This window comes from Cyprinus carpio, chromosome B19 (genome assembly GCF_018340385.1).
Source record: "Cyprinus carpio isolate SPL01 chromosome B19, ASM1834038v1, whole genome shotgun sequence".
NCBI classification, from domain to species: domain Eukaryota; kingdom Metazoa; phylum Chordata; class Actinopteri; order Cypriniformes; family Cyprinidae; genus Cyprinus; species Cyprinus carpio.
Window position 1 is genome coordinate 18,416,753 of NC_056615.1, and position 22,933 is coordinate 18,439,685.

Here is a 22,933-nt window from a genome sequence, read left to right on the forward strand (position 1 = left end):
GACGTCTCCAGTCATTGCTCTGAGGAAAAGGCTTTCCATCAGGGAAAACATTGCACCTCTTCAGATCTGTACACTTTCCAAAGCCATAGTCATCCAACCAGGATGTCCAGTTAAACACGTAACCTGAACGCACCCTTCCATTGGCTGAAAATTAAGTCAAGGTGTTAGGCACACAGATGAAAAAAAGCTTTCAGTCCTTATTTGGGAATATAAATGCAACTTTTTCAAATACAGGTCATTTTTCCTTGCATTTGTACATTGTTTATAGATTCCAGGAGTATGAAGCACCTGAGGCCTCCATCATACCGTCGTCACAGTGCTCATCATACACCAGGTTGCCACTGCTGTCCTCCTTCTGACATGGTGGAAACTCCAGAGCTGCAGTGAACGAGATGCATGAGCCATTCATTGCTGGGCTGTCGCTCGTGAGCCGCACCCTCGGTGGTTTATCTGTGTTGTTCACGAGAGAGCATCGAATGATTAGTGTGTATTAATATAATGGAGAAAATGATATCTCCATCTCTGTTGCTAACACAAAACATAAGGAGGAACATAAGGTTTCAAACCGTTACTTAATTTTTCCCCAAAAATATTTGAAGCACTGAAATATTTAAACAAACTCAAATAGATAGATGAAAAAAGGGCTTACACAATTTTAATATTATAAAAGAAAAAAAAAATTAAATATTCAAGCCTTCCCCCCATAATTCCTCAAATCAAAATGTTTCAAACAATACATGTTGTCTTTAAAATATTGTTTAAATATTGTTTTTTTTTCCCCTTCTGTGTCCTTAGTATGAATTTCCATCTTGTCGAACTTTTGTAATATCACTTTAACCAATGAAGTCATAATCGGAGGACGGAGGTGACGTCATTTTGGCGGGAAAACAGAATTATAAATAACTAAGGGCTTGTCCAAAAGCCCACACTGCTGTCTTGGCCACTTGAGAGTGGCATTCAAGGCTAAACTTGCATAAATAATGTTCTGGAAATAAACTGAGGCTTATTGCCGAGATCTTGTGAGAGGCTGTGTAATTTAAATATTCATAATAATTAGATATTGCATATAATTTGGTAGTAAAACAAAGTGTTACACATTTTATTGATGCAAAGATGAGTATGTTTATTTTGTACAACATTTGCAACCGCTCTTTATCAATTAATTAGAAGCACCACTTTTACTTAATTGTGTCATCTCTTATAGAGAATACTTAACAGATATTTAGAAATTGATTTTAAAATGCAAAATATTGAAGATCAAAATAAAGCTCTGTGAACACTTACATTTTATATAACATTAAGTGTGTCCCATCGGGTAATGATAAGTTCACAATTGTGGTCTTCATGCTGACTTGAACACTTGGGCCAAATATAGGAAACCCGTCATGAGACAAGTAGTCAAGTGTAAAGATCTCAAGTGTGGGTATTTGGACAAGCCCTAAGTATTTGCAATCTGATAAATTAATGTGTGGTATTAATTGGTTTGAATTGCTCTAAAACATTCCATTATGTTCAGTGTTGGGGTTATGTTCAAGTTACAAGTAACTAAGTATCGTAATGAGTAACGCAATATTGTAATGCATTACTTTTAAAAGTAACTATTCCCAACACTGATTATGTTTGACAAAATTATCGAAATTGTTTTTGACAATGTATCTCGCTGTTGTGTAAATAATCACGTAAAAACATTTAGTATTTGGATACATTACTATATTAATACCTTATGAGAGCCCAAGTTTGCATGGTTTACACTTTTAAAAAAAGTTTTTTTGTGTAAGTTACGTAAATCAAACTTTACTGCTTAGCAGGAATCTCTTCCCAACTCTTACCATGTCTGCGATTCAGCTGCTGTTTGAAGGGGGGATACAGAGAATCGTCCCAAGGGTTCGTGTCCGGTTCCCATCCAGGGATTGGGAATGGAACAGGGATTTTGTGTTTGTGAGGGAACATGTCACCGTAAGCTGCACGAATGACAGGGAACAAATAAATATATATAAATAAATAAAAAATCATGTGAAAGCCATCTGAAACTGATAAATGCACATGGATTAGTCATTTCAAATTTCGTAAAATATAACAGGTACTTTCTGCTGGGGTAAGAAACATGCATAAACCTTAAAAAAAAAAAAAAAAATCAACCCACTCTGAGAAATATTCACTGCAGGAGCGAAAAATGTGACAACTACCCCCAGTGTTCCCTACAAGAACTCATGAAATGTGCTTAATTTACGCACTTAATTATTTTGCATTATATGCTTATTGATATTTTTCCCCGAGCTAAGATAACGAAAAAGAGTCAAAAAATTGTGGACTGTAACATATTCTTACAATCTGGTGATGAAAGAACGTATTTTCACAAGACTCTCTTGGCTACTCTCACTTAACTCGGATTGCTTAATTAGATTCATGAGACTGCAGCACGAGGAAGAAAACAGCCTTAATCCAACACAATGTAAAAACATTTCAAGTTAGCCTATGTATATTTGTTTTATAAGCCCACTATATCCCGTCTATATAGCTATATATAAATACGTTATTATCTTGATATAACAGTTGCTTGTGCAACAACGTCAAAATGTTATTATAAAAAAATAATAATTGCTGATTAAATATGTAGCAATTATATAAACATTCAGTTACTTACTTTTTTTGCTGTTCGTTACAGGAACGAACAGTGCCCAGGCCAGCACAAGCAACATTTCCAAATGCATCGTGTCGATTTGTTGAATGAGAATAGATATAATTTATCCAAGGGCTTTTTTCTTGGTTGTCCCCCTATTCCACTCCAGCTGCTAAATCTCATGCCCCTCAACTCTCTTCTGCTCTCTCTCCCATCTCCCAGTCATCAGCACGAGCTCTAATTTAATACAGCAAAACATGTGACGTTTCTGTAATAAGACTCATCTGATTCTTAAATAGCATCTATGGGCGCGAACTGAAGGAGTGCTCGGAGTCTCATGTTGTGACTTTTCGAAACAGACAATTTCAAAATCATCTCATTTATCTCCGATTGTGGGCTTTTTATGTATTGTCTAAAAGAAGTGGTACACTAGCCTATTTTTAATCCCCTATGAGGTATCCTTGATCTGTCTACTTTTTGTCCTTTTGAGAGAAGTGATTTTTATTTATTTTATTTTTATTTTTTTATTTTTTTGGATATCAGGATCAAGAATGTCCATGATGATTCTTAAAAGTATAATTTATGTATTGTTCATTTCATGCATTTTTAAGAAACATTTATAACATTGTTTTTGAATGTTTTCTCTGAGTTACAAACGTCACTGACTTTGATTTGTGGAGAAATTTAAGAAGAAAAAAAAAAGCTTAAAAAACAGATAAAACGACTTCACTGCTCCTAAACAATAGTTATTATTATTACCCCACAAAAAAGAGGTCTATTCAAGATATTGTCTGTTTTTCATTTGCATTTGAATACCTTATTAACACAAGGAGCACGATAAAAAAGAGAAAAATATTATGGCTGCAGCATAAACTAAAATGATATGCACACTGAAAAAATAATGATACTGTTTTTTTAAGGTTAAGTGTTTGCAATCAATTTATTTTAGGTACATTTAAACAAATTTAGGTGACTAACTTTCAGCAAAATGTATTTAAATGTAGCTAAAATAAATTGATTGCAAACACTTACTTTAAAAATGTATTAAATTCAATGAATAATTTTTTTCAGTGCAGGTGAATAAACATTAAATATCAACTTAATCAGAATCTTAAAGAATGTCTTTTGAAGTTTACTATGGTCTAAATTACACTATATTTATTAACAATATATGGACTTTTATTGTTTTATATTTATGGTGCACACAATGTTAGTTGAAATTCGTAGAACATGCATATTTATAATCGCATATCCTATTTAAAGAAATTGACATTTTCGTGACAGCACTCTCAGTTGTGCAGATACGCTCAATTGTTTGTGCTGTCTTAAAATTAAAACTGTGCAAAGGTGTCATAAAAACGTGCCGTCTCATTGCATGCAAACCTTTAAAAACAATTTTAAAATCCGGATGTCCTGAGATGTTAAGCCGTGATAAGCACAGATCCGCGCGCTTTCAGGTGACAAGTCATTGAGAAACAGCTGTCTGAAGGTCAAAAGCACGAACGATTTGGGGAACACAAACCCTCCTTGATTTATTTTCAATGAGGACTGAAAGAGTTAGCTAAAATACAGAAATTGTAACATTAGAAAAAGAAATTATGAGGGTAGCTAACTGCAATATTGATTAGTCTAATCATAAATGAATGAAATCTGTACATAACAGAAACTGGCATGCCATCACATGCTTTGATGCGCGAGCTCCGTTTGAAAGTTCCTTCCAGTTTTTAATCTAATGTGGCGTGACTTTCCACGACATTTACTCGACAGCACAGCACTCCTGTCCACCAGAATCGACACTGAAAAGACACTTTAATATAAAACATTAAACACTTTAATAAAGAAAATAGCCTGTGTGATAACTTCTATTCATGCTATTTTTCATTCTGTCCTCTGTTCAAGAACAGATGTTTCATTTAGGGACTCCTCATTCTTCACATGGTTCAGGTGAAGTTCAGAAACGCTTATTTTTGAGCAAAATAACCATCTGAGTAGTCTATGTAGGCTAATCTTTATGTGCTAAATTCGGCTCGTGCAAATTGCATTATTTCAGTTAAAAGTAGGCTACTTTTATGCTGTTTACACACAATATTTAGTCATAGACATTCCCACCATTGTCTTGCTTAGATATATATTGAACATTTCATAGTTAGCACCGTATGCATCCTAAATAGATACAATAATACAATTTTATCAATGGTATTTTAATCTTTTTATTTTATTTAAAAATGTTTTGCACTTGTTCCAAACTGAGGTTAGACCGCTGGGCGGCGCTACAGATTCTGTTCACCCTCCAAAAACAGACGAAGAAGAAACGTCACCGGAGTGACAGAGGTGAGTGATTTTTATGCAATTATTCTGCCTCGTGAGCTTATTAGCTCTTTATACTTCGTCCGCTTCATTTGTTTAGTATTGTTTAAAATCAATTTTAAAGGCATACTGAACACAAAACGGATTGTTTAGTTCAAAACAGGGTTTAATTGTTTACTGCTCACGCGCGTGAATGTCACTTCACATCAGAAACTCATTTCAGATTTCAGTGTTGCTGGATATTATTATGTAATTATTATGTAACTAATCTGCTTTCTGTCTGATATTATTAAGAGGTGTTTGACAGGATCATGAGTGTCCCGTGTTTTGTGAGAACGCTGTCCAGAAGTTTCGCCGGTGGATCAGGACTGTTCACACCAGCTGTGTGCTCTTCATGTAAAGACACAGTCACGCGGTGAGGATCCAGAATCTCGAGCTCTTTCTAGAGGCTTTGGATGTAGTGCTTGTGTATGAAAACCCAGTGAGCTGGCTACTCAGTAAAACTATGTTGTTGAGCGTGTAGGGAGCTCTGGGTTTTGACTTAAACTTCTCTAAACTGGTTTCAGAAAAATGTCATCAAGGAGACAGACTGACCATCTAGAGAGAACTGCTAGCGTTCATAGACAAATGGTGAGTCCTCGTAGATTTCTGTATGAAACCCTTGACCTGTTGACCACAGATTCCTCTGTGACTCCTCATAAATGGTTAACAAATGTTGTAGCCAAGTAGGTGAAAGTTCAGACACTTGTTCAGTGTTGTAGGTCAGCCAGTGTGTGTCAGCTGATTTTTGTCATGAGACTGAATTCAAGATGATGCAGTCAGTCTTTCTATCGTTCTATCTATCTATCTATCTATCTATCTATCTATCTATCTATCTATCTATCTATCTATCTTTCTATCTATCTATCTATCTATCTATCTATCTATCTATCTATCTATCTATCTATCTATCGTTCTATCGTTCTATCTATCTATCTATCTATCTATCTATCTATCTATCGTTCTATCGTTCTATCTATCTATCTATCTATCGTTCTATTGTTCTATATATCTATCGTTCTATCTATCTATCTATCTATCTATCTATCTATCTATCTATCGTTCTATTGTTCTATATATCTATCGTTCTATCTATCTATCTATCTATCTATATCTATCTATCTATCTATCTATCTATCTATGTATCGTTCTATCTATCTATCTATCTATCTATCTATCTATCTATCTATCTATCTATCTATCTATCTATCTATCTATCTATCTATCATTCTATCTATCTATCTATCGTTCTATCTATCTATCGTTCTATCTATCTATCGTTCTATCTATCGTTCTGTCCTGTGCTGATTTTCTTGTCATGCTGTAGATTTCTTACACTTCAGTCAGTAAATGTGTGTACAGTCGTAAAAATGTATAATGGCTCCCATTTGTACGTTCACATGGCATAATGCATTGTATTTTAAAATGCTGAGAGGCTGAAATGTTATCGTAAATTTTGTTTTGTGTGTATCCAGGAGCTTTTCTCTGCACGTGTCAGTGACATTATGAATGAATCTGATACAGTAAAGAGACTGAGACTGGAGGTACCACATCCTGACTTCAGCTTCCGTGCTGGCCAGTGGTAAGAACTTTGTGAAATATGTATTGAAAACATCTAATATCGATGACAATACTAATATCAGATTATACTGGATTATACTGATATCCAGTATAATATGATGGGGCTCTGGGGGTTCACAAGACAATAAAAAGTTCCTATAGGGAATGCTGTTTGTAGATGTTACATTTTCACTTAATAATGCATAGATGCAAACTCCTATTAAAATAGTCCACCTATGGGATTTGCTTAGATACAATGAGAAAGTGTTTTATGGGGGGATGGGGGTTTACAAGGGTACTTGTGATCTTACAAGGGTAAATAAAGAACTGGGGCCGGTTGCAGACTGGTCATAACTTTTTGTATTCAGTTATGAAAAGGTATACTTGATCTTATTTGTATTGGAAAAGTAAGACTGATAACCACTTGGCAACTGCTAGTAAGTGTTGTATAGTTATATATAATAATTGAGCATGTAATTGAGCATGTAAAACAAATATCTTTTTTTTTTTCTTTAAATCCATGTGAAGCATGCCCCCATTTCTCATCCCCCCCCCCCCCTTACCTGTTTGCATCTCTGATAATGACTGATTGTTGAAAAGACATGCAATTTGCAAAATGGACACGAGATGGCGCTTTCCTCTCAGACAAAATTCTCACTTCAGCGTGAGATCTGTTATCAGCAAACCATGCAAAATAATGAAAATGTATTCTTACATCTACCTCTCCTCACACTTTCTCTCTCACTTCTGCTCTCGTTCCCATTGTGCCTTACTGCATTTGTTGTGAATGTGTGTGAGTTTTGAGAGAGTCTGTGTGAGGTGAAAAAGTCAGGCGATGATTTATGCAGATATATGCACAGAAACTCCTCCAGACCATATGATGTTGTGTTCCTGCTAAAGAACATGAGGAACATGAGTCAGGGAGAGCAGAGCGAGTGGGAGTGTGTGTGTGTCCCGACATATGTGCTTATCACTTATTCATGCTCTGTGTACACATATGGTGACTCTCAAAGCGGATGTGTTGCTTTACTTTATTTTAATTAAGTGTTATTGACATACGTAATACTGGACACATGGGTTTAGTGGTGTGGGAAGAATCCGCTTCTGTCGACTTTCTAAAAGTGCTTTATGTAGTTGTGTTGTTAGTTTTGAGTGTGTTAGATTTTAGTCATTAACATGTGGAGTCAATGCATAAGGTAAGCAGTGTTTCATAGCAGTGTTTCATATATTACATTATATAATATTTTAATTTCCCCCTTTTTCACAGGGTGGATTTCTTCATCCCAGGTGTGGATACAGTGGGCGGCTTCTCTATTTGCTCCAGTCCTGGTCTGCTGCAGAGAGAGGGAGTGATTGAACTGGCCGTCAAATACACACGCCATCCTCCAGCACACTGGATTCACACCAAAGTGAGTGAATTAATTAAAAAGTATATATACACTAATATTCAAAGGTTTGGTGCTGGAAAGGATTTTTAATGTTTTTGAAAGAAGTCTCTTATGCTTAACAAGGTTGCATTTATTTGATCAAAATAAAGTCAAAACTGTAATATTGTGAAATCTTATTACAATATTAAGTGTCCGTTTTCTAGTTGAAATGCATTTTATTCCTGTAACAGCAAAGCTGAATTTTCAGCAACCATTACTGTGACATCAGTGTCACATGATCCTTCAGAAATCATTCTGATATGCTGTGGATATGCTGATTTGGTGCTCAAGAAATATTTCTTATTATTATAAATGTTGCTGCACTGATGCACTCCTTAATAACAGTGTGGAAACCATAATAAGTGTTTTTTTTTTAGGATTCCTTGACAAATAGAAAGTTCAGAAGAACAGCATTTATTTGATATAGAAATATTTCGTAACATTAAAAATGGTTACCATTACTTTGCTGAATAAAAGTATTCATTTATTTCCCCCAAAAAACCTTATAGACTCCAAACTATTAAGTGTTAATGTGTAAAGTTCAGTTATTCATTCTATGTTTTTATTTTTAATGTTCCATTCCATGCTTTTATTGGAATGTTTAAGCAAATCTGCATATTTGTCATATTTTGAATATTCTTTCACTCATTAATATGTATCATTAAAAAAGTAAACTGTTTGCAAATCTTTGTTCTATTTTGACTTCAAGAGACATTGCTAATAGATGTAAAGTATGGACAGTTTTTCATACAGTTATTCTACTGTGAAGAAGAAAACTTGTGTTTTATTTATTAACCTTTATTTTGAAAGTTTCTGTGTATACCAGAACTGTAGGGATCCACATTACATATAAGCTGTTCTATGCCACTGTTTATTTTGTAAATTGCTCTATTTCAGTGCTCTGTGGACTCTCAGGTAGCTGTGAGGGTGGGAGGTAACTTCTACTTTGACCCTCAACCTTCTGACCCTGTGGTGGACCTGTTGCTGATAGCTGGTGGTGTTGGCATCAACCCTCTGTACTCCATCCTGCTGCATGCAGCTGATCTGCTCAGACAGACTCATGGTCACAGGTACACTCCAGGGCGCACACACCTGTGCTACAGCGTCAAGAACACCAAAGAGCTGCTCTTCAAGGTATGTCTATGTACCCTTGGCTTGTCCCTGAAATGAGACTGAAGCTGCCAACTGATTTCTAAATATCTTCTGTCTTCAGAACACCATTATTGACATTTGTCACGAGCGACCAGATAAATTCTCCTGCGATTTCCATGTTACCCAGCAGAGCTCTGACATAGAGCGGGAACTTCAGCCTTACACCATAAGTGAGTTCACATCTACATTTATTTATTTGACCATCCATAACCTACAACCTTTTAATGAATTGAATTATTTTCAGACCTGATTTGTCACATGAGATATTCCTGTGTCTCTACAGATGGAAGGATCTCAGAAAAGGAACTTCAGCGCTATGTAGATCCTGAGCACACATTGTTATCTCTGTGGCCCTCCTCCTATGATAGAGAAAGTGAGTTCAGACCTGAAGAGAGTCGGCCTGTCGGAGGACAAAATCCTTTTTGAGAAATGGTGGTAGCTCAGATATTCACAACGATGGATGCATCTGCAGCATCATAGAAACAGACTAATGGCAATGGACCAGTAATGCCTTTGAGATCAGTTGAAACGCACAACAGACACTGTGTCTGCATTCTCCACATTTGAACAGATAATTATCCAGACTCTATACCCTATTTTTATTATACCTCATTTTAAAGATATTCAACCAATTGACCATAACCAGAGCTGTAATGTTCTACATTATAGTTCATTTCCTGGTTAATGGCATAGTCATCCTGCTTCAAGGGCATGATGAAAGATTGCATACTCAGATTGCACTGGGTTTTTAGAGATCGGTGTATAATTATGTATGTTGTTTGCATTTTAGTACACATTTATTTATTAAAAGCATTAGGGGCATAGAAATCAAAAGGGATAGTTCATCCAAAAATGTCATTAATTAACTGTCATTAATTACTCACCCTCATGTCTTTCCAAACCCGTAAGACCTTTGTTCATCTTCAGAACACAAATTAAGAAATTTAGATGAAATCCAAGAGCTTTCTAACCCTCCATAGACAGTAAGGGAACTACCACTTTCAAGGTCCAGATACGTAGTAAGGACATTGTTAAAATCAGAAAACTCTTAGATTTCATTAAAAAATATCTTAATTTGTGTTCTGAAGAAGAATAAATGTGTTGCGGGTTTGGAATGACATGAGGGTGAGTAATTAATGACAGAATTTTCATTCTTTGGGTGAACTATCCCTTTAATTTCTACGCCCATCTTTGCTCATCAGTATAGTCCTAATTTGCTGAAAGGTGCTAAAAATTGTCCCCTTTAAAGGGATGTTCCACCCAAACATTTAAAAAAAAATAATCCATCTCTGTGAGTCCATATGTTGCAAGTGGTTTGCAACCCTCAAAGTTGATGCTTCAAAAACCACACCAAGTGATCATGATGGCACCCATATGACCCCAGTGGATGTATCAATGTCTTCTGAAGCAAAATGATAGGTGTGTGTGTGAGAAAAATACTAATATTTTAACTTTTTAAACTATAAAACATAGTTTCTGGTTAACTGAGGGTTCAAACCACTTGCATATTATTGACTCACTAAGATTTTTTTTTTTTTTTTTTTTTAATCTGTTTTTGTTCCACAGATGAAGGAAAGTTTTATACACAAAGCATTGCATGAGGGTGAGAAACTAAGAATTTTTATTTTTAGGTGGAGTATCCCTTTAAGGCAAGTCAGTTCTCTTGGCAGTCATATTTGTATAATTCCATGTGAAGCTATTTCCAGTTTTGCAAGCACAGCTCCAATCTACCTTAATTATACTTAAAAAAGAAAGTCTTTTCTGAAACTCTTTCAATCATATTGTACAAATCTGGAAATACAATGTGTCATATATTGTGCATTTTAACATCAAATCACACAAAAACTACTTTTAGCCTGGTCCAGCCAAGTCAAGGCTTTTTTGACTGCAAGGCAGGATTACAACTGTCACTGTGAATTTTTTAATTCAAAATTAAGCTCATAAAATATAATTATCTCCCACGTCATGAGAAGGATGGTTCTTCAAAACTGGATGGATGAACAAGATCTTTACCTCTAATAGTGTTGAAATGTTTTATAAAGTCATTTTGAAAAACGACACTGAAAACAGAAGAAAACTGCAAGATGTTGCTGTAAATGAAGCCCATTATTGAGAGCTTTAATTTACACCATTAACTGTCTCACAGACGTTCACTATAACTGTCACTTTACAAATTTAGACATTAGTTACTGCCATCCTCACTGATATAAATAAATGAAATAACTGATGTAATACGTACTGATGAAATAAATGAGCATTTGAGCTAGTGCATGATATATTGCATATGCTAATACTGTATGTAATAAAATGAGTTAACATCACAGATTCACACAGGTACAAGTCTCAACAAATTGGTCGGCGTTTAGCATATTTAGAGCTCCAAACAAATGTTTTCACATATTTGTTAGAATCTCTTGCCATTTGTTACAGCAATGCACCTTAGAAACCCAAATAATTAAGAGCGGCAAGATTCAGACACCTCTTTGCAATCTTACAGGACAATTACTCTGTCAGCAGATGTATATGCCCAGACACGGGCCTGACGAGAGTGTGTTCTGCCTGAATAAACATGAACATATTGTAATGTTTAAATATCCATAAATGAATACTGTCAGCACACTCCAGAGAATAAAGCCCTCTCTGTTACCACTGCTCGCACGTCCTCGTGTTTACCACACGTAATTGTGCGCTTTAATTCCTGATTGCCGTTTGTAATTGAATCCTTTTTTGCTGGGCTGAGGTTTGGGATGTCGATCCTCTGCCTGTGGAAATCCACCGTCCTTTCCGCTTGATCTCTCCTCTCTGGGCTTTCTGGCAAATTCTGCCCATTTTCCTTCTGGATAATCTCACGTTGTCTCATTAGACTTGTGTTTTCTCTCTCCATTCGTTCCATTTCTCTCTCAATTGTTGCCAGCGGTGATATCTCCCTCTCAGGTGTCCTTTTATTATTCGAGTTCCTTTTGTTCTGACCTCTGAGGTGCAGTTTCTGGAAAACATACACACAAACTGTCAGACACTGAGCTACTTTTGAGGATTTTAACGTGAACTGACAACACTATTACAATTTCACAGTTCTCTAAAACAGCTCTAATCTAATTTTAGCAGAAATAAACTTTGTGCCATGTATACACACCGTCAAGTCTCTCCTCTTGCGAGGCAGCGTGGGTCTCTGGAGGAAGAGGATCTGTTTTGTGGCCAAACTTCCATCACTAAGACAAAAATAAATCAGAGGTATAAAATGTGTAAGAATGTTTTTTATTTTTCTTTTGATATGACTGAGAAGTGTTTTTTGCAGGTAACATTTATCCTATTATTAGCCTCTGAAGTGAAACAGTGAATGTAATGCTCTTGTTTAAAGGCATATTTCACCCAAAAATGAACATTTTCTGAAAATGTACTTATGATGTAGATGAGTTTGTTTCTTCATTCACACTTGGAGGAATTTAGCCTTACTTCACTTGCTCACCAAGGGATCCAAACAGCTGATAAAAACATCACAAAAATCCACGACTCAAGTCCAACAGTTAACATCTAATGAAGTGAAAAGCTGTGTGTTTGTAAGAAACAAATCCATCGTGACATTTTTAACTTGAATTCATTGCTTCTGTCTAAAATAAATGAGTAGCTTTTATCCATAATGGACCGGAGTCATTTGGATTATTTGTGGATTATTGTGATGCTTTAATCAGATATTTGGACTCTCATTCTGACGGCACCTATTCACCACAGAGGATCCACTGGTGAGCAAATGATGTAATGCTAAATTTCTCCAAATCTGATCCGATGAAGAAACAAGCTCATCGACATCTTGGATGGAAAGTACATTTTCAACATTTTTATTTTTGGCAAACTATTCCTTTAAGGATTTAGTATGGATTTGGAACCTCTTCATTTTGACGATGGGAGTGGGCAGAACACACATTAGTCTCCAGCCGTATGGAGCCAGAGACTGGAGCAGAGGAATGTAGTCTGTTTTCACCGCAACACCCTGCAAAACAGAAGTGTCATTTAAACAGTGTGTTAAAGCATTTCACTGATGTCCTGTTAAGACGTAGTGCGTGAATGTGCACATATGTCTGCATTCATTTAAAGGCAGTTTGTTAGAAGAAAGGTGTAGAAGTTCCACAGATAATAATGCAATGATTTGAATTTGGGATGTACCACCTCAGACTTACATCAATAACAGTCCATTGCTCAACTACAATGGCGTCATACACTGTGCTTGGCCCGGCATCACCTGAAGCACTTTGGAAGATAAAAACACTCTCCACAATGGAAGAAGATGCTGAAGATAGAACCAGAAAAGGATTGGAAAATGTTGATAAGAATGGCTGATAATTTGTTTAGAGTTATCTGATCTAAGGTTAGGTTAATAAAATATTTGAAAACTGTATTTTTCTGTTTTTATTACATTTTTATTATATAATTTTATGCATTTTTATAATATTTGTTTTTTATATATAATTTTATCCTTATTTTATTAGAACTCACTTAAGAATAAACATAATGGATTTGTATTATGTATGTTTTTACAATCAGAAAAACGTACTAACACCTCTCAGTCATTTGTAAAACGTAAATACCTGCATCATCTTCAAGGTTAAAGTAGCCGTCAATGAGTTGCGCGCCACTTCTGAAGTGCTGCGTCATGTGGTCCAGCCAATGGGAGTCAACCGAGCTAACAAGCCCCGCCTCCCTGCGCACCTGCAGTGGGACCCTCAGAGAAAAGATCTTTGGGGATCCCGACAGAACTATCGTGTGGTTGTACAGCGCGAACACCTGCACACCTACACATACAGAGACAAATATTTAGTAAGTGTTTTATGACTTATATGTTGCTGTTGCTACATATTAATTCCAAAAGTCAGATAGGCTAATTCATTTTACATTGCTATGGATATTCACACAGCATCACGATTGAGAGTCATATATACAACATCTGAACACGAACTTAATTTTGAGTAACTTTCATTCTAGACACAACATTGACAGTTACTTGGTAAATTTTTGCTCCACAAAGGAAAAATAATTCCAAAGGAACAGCGCGTCTCCGTGCAACATACACCAGTCGCGTTGCTGACTGAATCAGTGTGTTTGAAGGAATCGTTTGAGTAAATGATTCAATGACTCACTCAAAGAGCCAGTCACATGTTTTTTTCCTGAATGAATCGGTGTGTTTTGACTCACTTTTAAAGACGTTTGGTTCCTGAGAGAATGATTTCCCGTTATGTATTTTGCCAATATTGATATTCTACTATGGTGTAAACTGGTAACATTTTAGTCTTCAGGTATTTTGATGAAAACAATTATGAATTGTATCAACACAAATGAAAGTGAACTGAACCAAATAATGACCAATACTGAGATTTGCAGCACTAGTAATAATTGTAATCAAATCAGATTATTTTCAGAGCAAATATTCACACACCTATGAATTAAAAATAGCTTGTCTCATTTGATACATTATTTATGATCTAGATATCTAATATATAGTCCCCCCCCCCACCAACCCTTTCTCTGTATTTCAACAGACTGCACACTTACGATTCAGCATCGGGGTGGTTCCGCTACGCTTGCTGTGTTTGTCTTGGCTTTTGACCTGCTCTCTGTGCTCTCTTTTGTTGTTTTCTGCCAAATCACAGCTGGGCAAGTCCGGCTGCATTCTTGTGCTCTGGATCTGATGTGGCTCTGGTGCACAAGAGCTTAATATAAACTCATCGTTCTTCAAATCCCCAGCTTGCGTACATTCACCTTCAACATTTAAGTACTGATAATCAGGACACTGATGGCTCTCAGCGAAAGGATTCTGATTATTCCAGCTCTGGCTGCTCTCAGTGCTTTCTACTTGCAAGCCATGGTTCATAATGTCTTCATTGTCTGAATTAAAGTTTGTACGATTCTGGTTTCGTTGATCCCCATTGTCTCTATCCTGTTGGCTCTGCTCGCTCGCAGGACTGAGGGTCGGAGGTCGGCTGCTGTGATGAACAGAACAGGGACTGGAGTGCAAGGAGGAAAGATCTTCTGGTTCCCAGTGACCAAGGAAATACGGACCTCCACCGGGCTGTGGCAAAAAGCCCACAAACAGATCACCCTGATCAGCCAAATCCTGCACCTGCATCCCCAAGAACAACCAAGACCAACAGAAGAAGTGAAATGTTCATCAATCTTGATACCACCTGTTCCAGTCAAAGCTGACAATGAAAGTAAGTGGATTCCAATGCAATATGAATAATTCTACAGTGTTTTTAGAGGAGAAAGGTGGTGCGTTTTCCTGAAGATGCTTTTAAAATAAGCTCTGTGGAGCTGTGACAGGAAACGCTAATGAAAACCATATTTTCCAATCATCATACTGTCACGCCACACACACGCATACGTCTAAATCATCAGTAAATGTCACACGGCTCAAACACTTCCACACACACACTCAGTCAAACAGTGCTTATCTCCAGATAAATGCAATTACTGAAAAGGCGAGGGGGTGACGACTAATGGAATGGCAGATGAATGCGGGATGTCAGTGTCTATGGAGCAGCCTGTCGGCTTATGTTTTCTGTTTTACAGCCGTATTGTTAGACCACGATAGAAAGAGTTTGAAGTAAGTGGGTTTTCGGTGTCATCTTTAATGGAGTGATGACATTAAGTGTGCCACTAAACTTTAGAACCTAAACGACAAACACATTGTCCTGCTGCTCTCTGTTTGAATGAAAACAAAAGCACTTTTAAAGAAGGTCTAACCTTTTTCACATAGCCCTGTATGACTTCTGGGTCAGGGTCCTGGTGACCGAGGTAACACACGTCTGTCATGAGATGAGGCTCAACCCAGTTCAGCAGACCACTGTCAGAACCACTGTAACAAAAAACAAAACAAAGCCACGCTTGAACATCCAGAATTTACCTTCTGAATGCACAATCTCTGTCTTATTGTAAATGATTCATATGCAAATCTTATTCCAGAAAATATTTCATCAAAGTAAAATAAATTACACCTCCTTGGAAACAACTTTCCTTTTCCTGTCATGTGACTTTGGATAACATCTCCTGCTGTGCAGTATATAGTATGTAAAAACAGTAATATTGTGAAATATTAAAATTTAAATAGCTTTTTTTCTGTTTTAATACATTTTAAAATGTCATTTATTCATGTGACGGAAAAGCTACATTTTCAGCAGTCATTACTCCAGTATTCTGTGTCACATGATCCTACAGAAATCACTCTAATATGCTGATATGTTCAAGAAACTTATTATTATTATCAACGTTGAAAACAGTTGTGCTGCTAAATATTGTTGTGAAAACCGTGATCACCTTTTTTTCAGAATTCTTTGATGAATAGAAAGTTCAACAGAATTTGAAAGTTTAATTTTGTAACATTACAAATTTGTCATTTTTGATCAGATGAATGCATCCTGGAAACAAAACAAAAAAAAAACTTAACATTTGAATGTGTCACATTCAATTCATTAACTGACCTGACAAACTAAAATGCAAAGTAATCCTTTTCATTTCTGACATGGTCACTGGACACCACTCACTGATTGAAGAATGCAACATAGTAATGTATAATGCACAAAAATGTTACTGTTTGAAATGTTTACTGATGTGTACAGAACACTGTTTGTGTTCATTCCTAGTGTATACCTGTGTGTTTCTCTGATGAGCACAGCCCGGTGTAACTGCTTCTGAAGGTTAGCACTAGCAGGGCCGCAGGAGTGAACAAAGGGATGGACAGCAGCCAGTACGAACCCCTTCTGATACAACTCACACACCTGCACCGGAAGCTCTCTGACTGACGACAGACACAGCAATGAGGACACTGCCACCTCTGAAGAGACAGACAGACAGAGAGAGAGAGAGAGTCAGAGAGGCACAGAGAAAGAAAATCTATATATAACATTTCATCTGGCTTTCAACTATCATCATTTGTCCGGACCAGTGTTGGGCTCGTTACTCGAAAAATGTATTACTTGTTACTAGTTACTCCTTTTAAAAGTAATATTATAATATTATGTTACTTATTACTTTTTGGCAACGGTTATAAGTTATACTAGTTACATGACTTTTCTTTCACGCCCCACAGATAATTGCATATCTTCCCTACAAAATTCTTCTAAAATGTTACTAACAATATATTTCTGCCTCATCATTTCACCAAAATGCACACTGAATCGCAGTCAGAAGTTATTACAAATGCTCAGTGGTGATTGATAGTGACGTTTAAGTGAAAGTGTTGTATTATTCTCCTGTGGCTTGAAGCTTGAAGATATAAGTTCTCTGTTACCCATATCCGATTATATTTCATGATGTTTTTTCTCAAAAGAAATCATATGAAAATGTTTTGTTTTCTAATACAGTTTATATCAGGATCAGAGGGATGTGGGTGGGCAAGATGTTCAAAACTTAAAAACCGATGTTCAGATCATCTTTTCTCCTGACAAAATCAATGTAATGGCAATAATTCCATCCACTGAATGTAAGCTTTTCCATATTCCAAGCTTCCCTGCTGCGCTGGTGAATTGACTGTGCAATGAAAATTATGAAAATACATCTAGGAATTATTGAATTGTTGGATTTCAAATCAGAAGGGGTTGAGGCATCAATAGAAACTAAGTAACTAGCTGTTTTATGGATTGTAACTGTGATATTATTACAGAAATCTTATTAGTAATTAGCTGCACTACTAGTTACTGAAAAAGTAGTATTATTACTGTAACCAGTTACTAGTTACTACCCAACACTGGTCTTGTCACAGCTACTACTGCTCAAAAAATGAACTGAAAATCCATTGTGACAACTTACCTATTAGAGTGTATATATTAAAAAAATAACAATAATGAAACAAACAATACAAAAAAAGTATATATATATATATATATATATTATATATATATATATATATATATATATATATATATATATATATATATATATATATTTATATACATACTGAACATTCTATTCAGAGATTTCTGAAAAAAATGCATCAAGGTTTCCACAATAATATTAAACTGCACTTCTGTTTTCAATAGTGAGAAATAATTCTTAAATGCCAAGGATCACGTGACACTGAAGACTGGAATAATGATGCTGAAAATTCAGCTTTGGAACACAGGAATAAATTACATTTTAAAAATATATTAAAATTGTATACAGTTATTTATAAATGCAATACTATTTCACAATATTACTATTTTACTTTATTTTTTATTCAATAAATGGAGCCTTGGTGAGTATATGTCAGCATGTATCAGTATACAAAAACTGACGTAACTGATGACTAATGTAAGCACTTTCATACCACTATATCAGCATGATTTAATATATACACCCCTACCACATACTCAACAAAATGAAGTAGAAATGGGGGGATGAATGATGTAAGAAAGAAATGAGAAGATTCACAGTCATCTCTACCAATGCTTGCTTCCTGACATGGTTTCTGACACACAAACTGAATCGCTGTAGAAATTGTTTGAAAGTATTTTGGTGAGACTGTTTTACAAGCTAATTGTTTTTGGAATCAGTAATTAAACTTAATTTCCAGCGCTCATTATTCAGAGCACTATTAAGGGCAGCAGCGAGCTGTAATCTGAGCGCTGCTTGACTGCAATCATCTTTCAGAGGTGTGAGGAGCTTGTTTAAACAAAACTCTGACGGTCTGAACACGCTTCGACTCTGAGGGGGGTTTATTAGTGTTGCCACTGAATAAATAACAGCACAGTTCATAGCAAGATGAACGTATAGGTGAACTGAGTGCAAATGTGTGATTCAGTCTTCAGTGTCACATGATCCGTAAGAAATCATTCTAACATGCTAATTTGGACCAAAAATTCTCTCAAATATGACTAAAGAATGATCACATTTAAAAGCAAAATTATCAACACATGTTCAGTATCCAGTTCAGTATAACAGTACAGAGACATCTCTCATGACACACTTCCATTAAACTTCACCAAATAACTAAATCTGTTTGCAATCATCAGGTAGTGCTGAAACTGCGGAAGTGTCTTGGACTTTATGACATCTATTAACTTACTCCAGTCTAGAGCATGAACTTTATTAACCAACGCATCACGCAAAAGGCAAAGGACTCATGCAGTAGCTATGCATGAGAGAATGAGAAAATATGTTTGTTTGTGTGAGACCAACAAACACAGAGAAGATTTCACTGCTCCTGAAAGACCAAGTATATGATGATCTGTCCCTGTATTTACTACAGGGGAATTCCACCTTCATAAAGCAGTATTTACTCAGTCGGGGGTTAAACATTTGGGTAAACAGTCAATCTCAGCAAAAAACTCCACCTCAAGAATGCAGCCCTCTAAACGAATGTCCCTCAGTCTCTGTGTAATGTACAAGCTCTAAAAACGAGTAGCAGAGACTTAAACCCCACCTGCAGAAAAATATGTTTTTATGCTAAAATATCAAGTGTCGCAGCACAATCACACTTGTCTAATTTCTTATTGGGTTGTCTAGATCTAGCAGGATCTGTTTTGTCTAACAGGAGTTCAATGATAAATCAATGATTGGACAAAAAATAATTATCAGCTTATCGACCAGAATTAATATCCATGCATCCTTTAAACTGACCAATCAGCATCCATCCAGAACTAAAACGATCCTATTTTAAATAACACTCACTCATTTATTATTAAAACAAAGTTGTTCAGTGTGTTTTAAATGCCATAGTAATTCAATTTCTTTGAACCAATCCTCTGAACGATTCTTTCAACTAAACGTGTTAGTAGCAAATCTATTAGATAACCGTCCCTTCTCCTGCTGTGCTGACCTATCAGAACTGCTCTCTAAATATTGATATGACATAAATATTAAAGTAAGTGTTTATATGAATCTTAAGTATAAGGGATTCTTGCTGCTTATGAGTGTGATGTTGGGTCCTTGGGGGTCTTATTTTATTTTGTAATAACCCGACAGAGAGTGGAATTGCATTATTTATAGACCAATTTCAATTAAAACAAGATTTTGGCTATAAATACTGTTGGGTGTCACTAGGGTGACTGATTTTCTCTATTGCGCACACACAAACAGATAAATCCCAGATTTTAGTACTAAGCCCTCCCATCTTCAAGATCAGATAATCTTTAAAGGATGCCTAGAATTTTCTCTCTCTCTGTTTTCTCTCTCTCTTTGTTATTTCATCCCTGTCAGTCATTCACATTCATTAAGTCACTTATCGTTGCTTTCAATATTGATGCCCTAAAACAAACAAGCAAACAAACATATTCGAACACATCTCTGGCTTCTCACTTGCGCTGTCACAGCAGTTTGCAGTGAAACTCTTTTTTTTTTGTCTCGGTGTCTCTGTAGGCATCAGTGAATTTTACATATAAATGACCTGCCTGCCTGTCTACCGATAAGCAGCTAAAACAGAAAGCCTGGAGTATGTGTGTGTGTGTGTGTGTGTGTGTGTGTGTGTGTGTGTGTGTGTGTGTGTGTGTGTGTGTGTGTGTGTGTGTGTGTGTATGTGTGTCCAGAACCTGAACGACTGCTGCTGTCCCAGTTCTCCCATATTCCTATTTTTTATATAAATAAATATTTGCTTCAGGTCTCACCTACACACACACACTTAATAATGTAATGTTGTAAGCGTTAACTAAGTAGTAAATGCAATATACTGAATAAACTAACAATATTTAATTTACTGCTAAAAAAGTCTAGACAGAGTGAACATGACCGGCATTTATTACAAGACCAAATAAACAAATACTGCATTGCTATGGATGACAATGACCAGTAAATGGTCACAATTTAGTCAAAATGAAGTATTCCAGTTATAAATAACATTAATTGCAGAGAGCTATGTAAAAAAACTTGCTATAGTATTAATTTAGCAGACATTTGTCTGAATAGAAGCAACTCATCCTATGCATTGACATTAGTATATTCATAAATATTTACCAAGATTCATAAAGCAGTTAAAGAATAATGTTCATTGTTAGTTCATAATACAAAATGCATTAAAATATTCAACTTGGAGTGGATAGAAAGACTTTCCATTGACTTCTATTGTTATTATTCCATGTTATTTTCTATGCACTAACCACTAACCTTTTTGTCAAGACATTAGTTTATTAGCATGTTTCCTGCAATGTAAGTAAATTCAGGTTTTACTTTTACCAATCCTGACCCCCCAAACCACCACCACCACCACCAAACACACACACACACACACACACACACACACACACACACACACACACACACACACACACACACAAAATAAACAACTAGTGATATGGTCACATTCTTGTAATTATGTTCAGTAATGGTCCATATACTCATATGCTTTCAAGTCATTAAAATGAGCAGGTCTGTTCTTCCACTTCAATCTGTGTCTTATATTCTCTCATCCTGTCTCATATCCTTTTTCTCTGAATTCTGCGGGATCCATTATTGCCTCTCTCGAAGCACACTAACAAAAGCGGCATTAGTATATTTAGAAACATAAGCCCTCAAAGAATATACACTGTTTGGTTGCTATCTTGCTCTATTACTCTCTCTCTCTCTCATCTAATCTTACACTTTTTTTCTTCCCAGTTTGAAGCTTTACACTTTTATTATCTGAAGGTGGGTTTGTGCATTTGCGTATGCATATCATCAATACGGATGTTGCTTTGAATTCTGAAAAACAGCAATCATTTTTATGCTGTATGTCACTCTGTATATTAATCCTTTGATGCATGAATTATAAAGTCTTAAAGAATAAGAAAAAACTTAATTCTTTAAAAAAAAATTCTGAATAATTCCCAATCAATGTTGTTTTAGTATTATTTTTATTATAGTATTTATCAATATATTTAAAAAAAAAAAAAAAAAAAAATATATATATATATATATATATATATATATATATATTTTTTTTTTTTTTTTTTTTTTTTTAAGGTTTGTATGTGCTTTTGTCATTTTTCTTGCTTTTCTGTTTACCTTTATTTTTATTTCAGTGTTAGTTTGAGTGATTTTAGTATTTCAGCTTAAATGTTTATTTCAGTTAGTTGCCTGTGCAACATTGCTTATTGTTGTTTACATTTTCTCAGTTGAATTTTCATCTAATATTTTTATTTCAGCTTTATTTAGGTAATAACAAATATTTTTTAATTGTTTTAGTTTTACAGTAGTTAACAATAACAACATTGTTCTGTCTTTTTTTATTGTCTGTTTTGAGTCATATATTGGTCTACTGCAATAATAAACAATGATTTATTGTTATTGTTCCTCTTTGTAAGTTGTTACAGTTGTGGTTAAGACTATTATTAAAAGTTTACCGTTATGATTATAGCTATTGTCCTTTGTGTGAACGTGCCTTAAGGGTCAAAGTTCATCACCCATATGAAAATCTGGCCATGTTAAATCCCAATTAAAAACAACAATGACACCTACAAAGGGACTTTATATTATATAAAGTGTGCAGGAAATTTGCATGCGTACCTTCTTTTCCTAACAGAAAGTCCAGGAAGTGGTATGTATAGGCCACTCCTGAGTGCGTCTCCACTTGCGCTCTTCTGAGGGTGGAGAAAATCTTCCCCGGAGCTTCATCTGAGCCTCGAGGCTTCTGCAACTTACAGCCCATGTCTGCACACGTGGAGAAAAACAAAGAAAGAAAGAAAATGAGACAGATGAATATGGATAATTTGTCAGAAATATTCATGTATTCATAACTGCATTATTGATTTAACTGATTGCCTTGGCAGCAGTCGCTAATTGTCATGCTAATTAAGTCAGATTGATGTTGAAATAGGAAGTGAGCATGTGCAAAACTGGGGAGAGGGCATTTCAGCATGTCTTTAAACACAACCACAAACATTCAGATACA

At 35.7% G+C, this 22,933-nt stretch overlaps 3 protein-coding genes across 4 annotated transcripts in view; 1 reads left to right on the top strand and 2 right to left on the bottom strand.

The window, feature by feature from the left end:
- The window catches only part of LOC109054859 (protein QNR-71-like), a 10,056-nt gene extending 7,216 nt beyond the window's left edge, over positions 1-2,840 (bottom strand). The window contains exons 1-4 of one of the 2 annotated variants that reach the window (XM_019072100.2): positions 2,645-2,840; positions 1,830-1,961; positions 307-450; positions 1-144 (exon numbers count right to left, since the gene is read on the bottom strand). The exon at positions 1-144 is cut by the window's left edge and continues 30 nt beyond it. In XM_019072100.2, coding sequence (XP_018927645.1) covers positions 1-144; positions 307-450; positions 1,830-1,961; positions 2,645-2,711 — 487 coding nt within the window. In that variant the 5' untranslated portion in view covers positions 2,712-2,840. Of the gene's footprint in view, positions 145-288; positions 451-1,829; positions 1,962-2,644 lie in introns of both variants that reach the window. The other variant, XM_042745817.1, reaches the window with a different exon arrangement.
- A 2,013-nt stretch (positions 2,841-4,853) lies between these two features.
- oxnad1 (oxidoreductase NAD-binding domain containing 1) lies at positions 4,854-11,751 on the top strand. The gene is made up of 8 exons (XM_019072068.2): positions 4,854-4,951; positions 5,222-5,342; positions 5,494-5,557; positions 6,442-6,548; positions 7,794-7,935; positions 8,851-9,087; positions 9,167-9,275; positions 9,389-11,751. Exons 2-8 carry the CDS (start codon positions 5,239-5,241, stop codon positions 9,529-9,531), a joined length of 906 nt encoding a protein of 301 aa, XP_018927613.2. The 5' UTR covers positions 4,854-4,951; positions 5,222-5,238; the 3' UTR covers positions 9,532-11,751.
- On the bottom strand, positions 11,717-22,713 carry LOC109054824 (raftlin-like). Its single transcript, XM_042745075.1, has 9 exons — positions 22,549-22,713; positions 16,744-16,927; positions 15,841-15,952; positions 14,650-15,217; positions 13,689-13,892; positions 13,281-13,390; positions 12,990-13,093; positions 12,239-12,314; positions 11,717-12,091 (listed from the first exon to the last, which is right to left on the bottom strand). Exons 1-9 carry the CDS (start codon positions 22,688-22,690, stop codon positions 11,717-11,719), a joined length of 1,875 nt encoding a protein of 624 aa, XP_042601009.1. The 5' UTR covers positions 22,691-22,713.
- Positions 22,714-22,933: the final 220 nt, after the last annotated feature.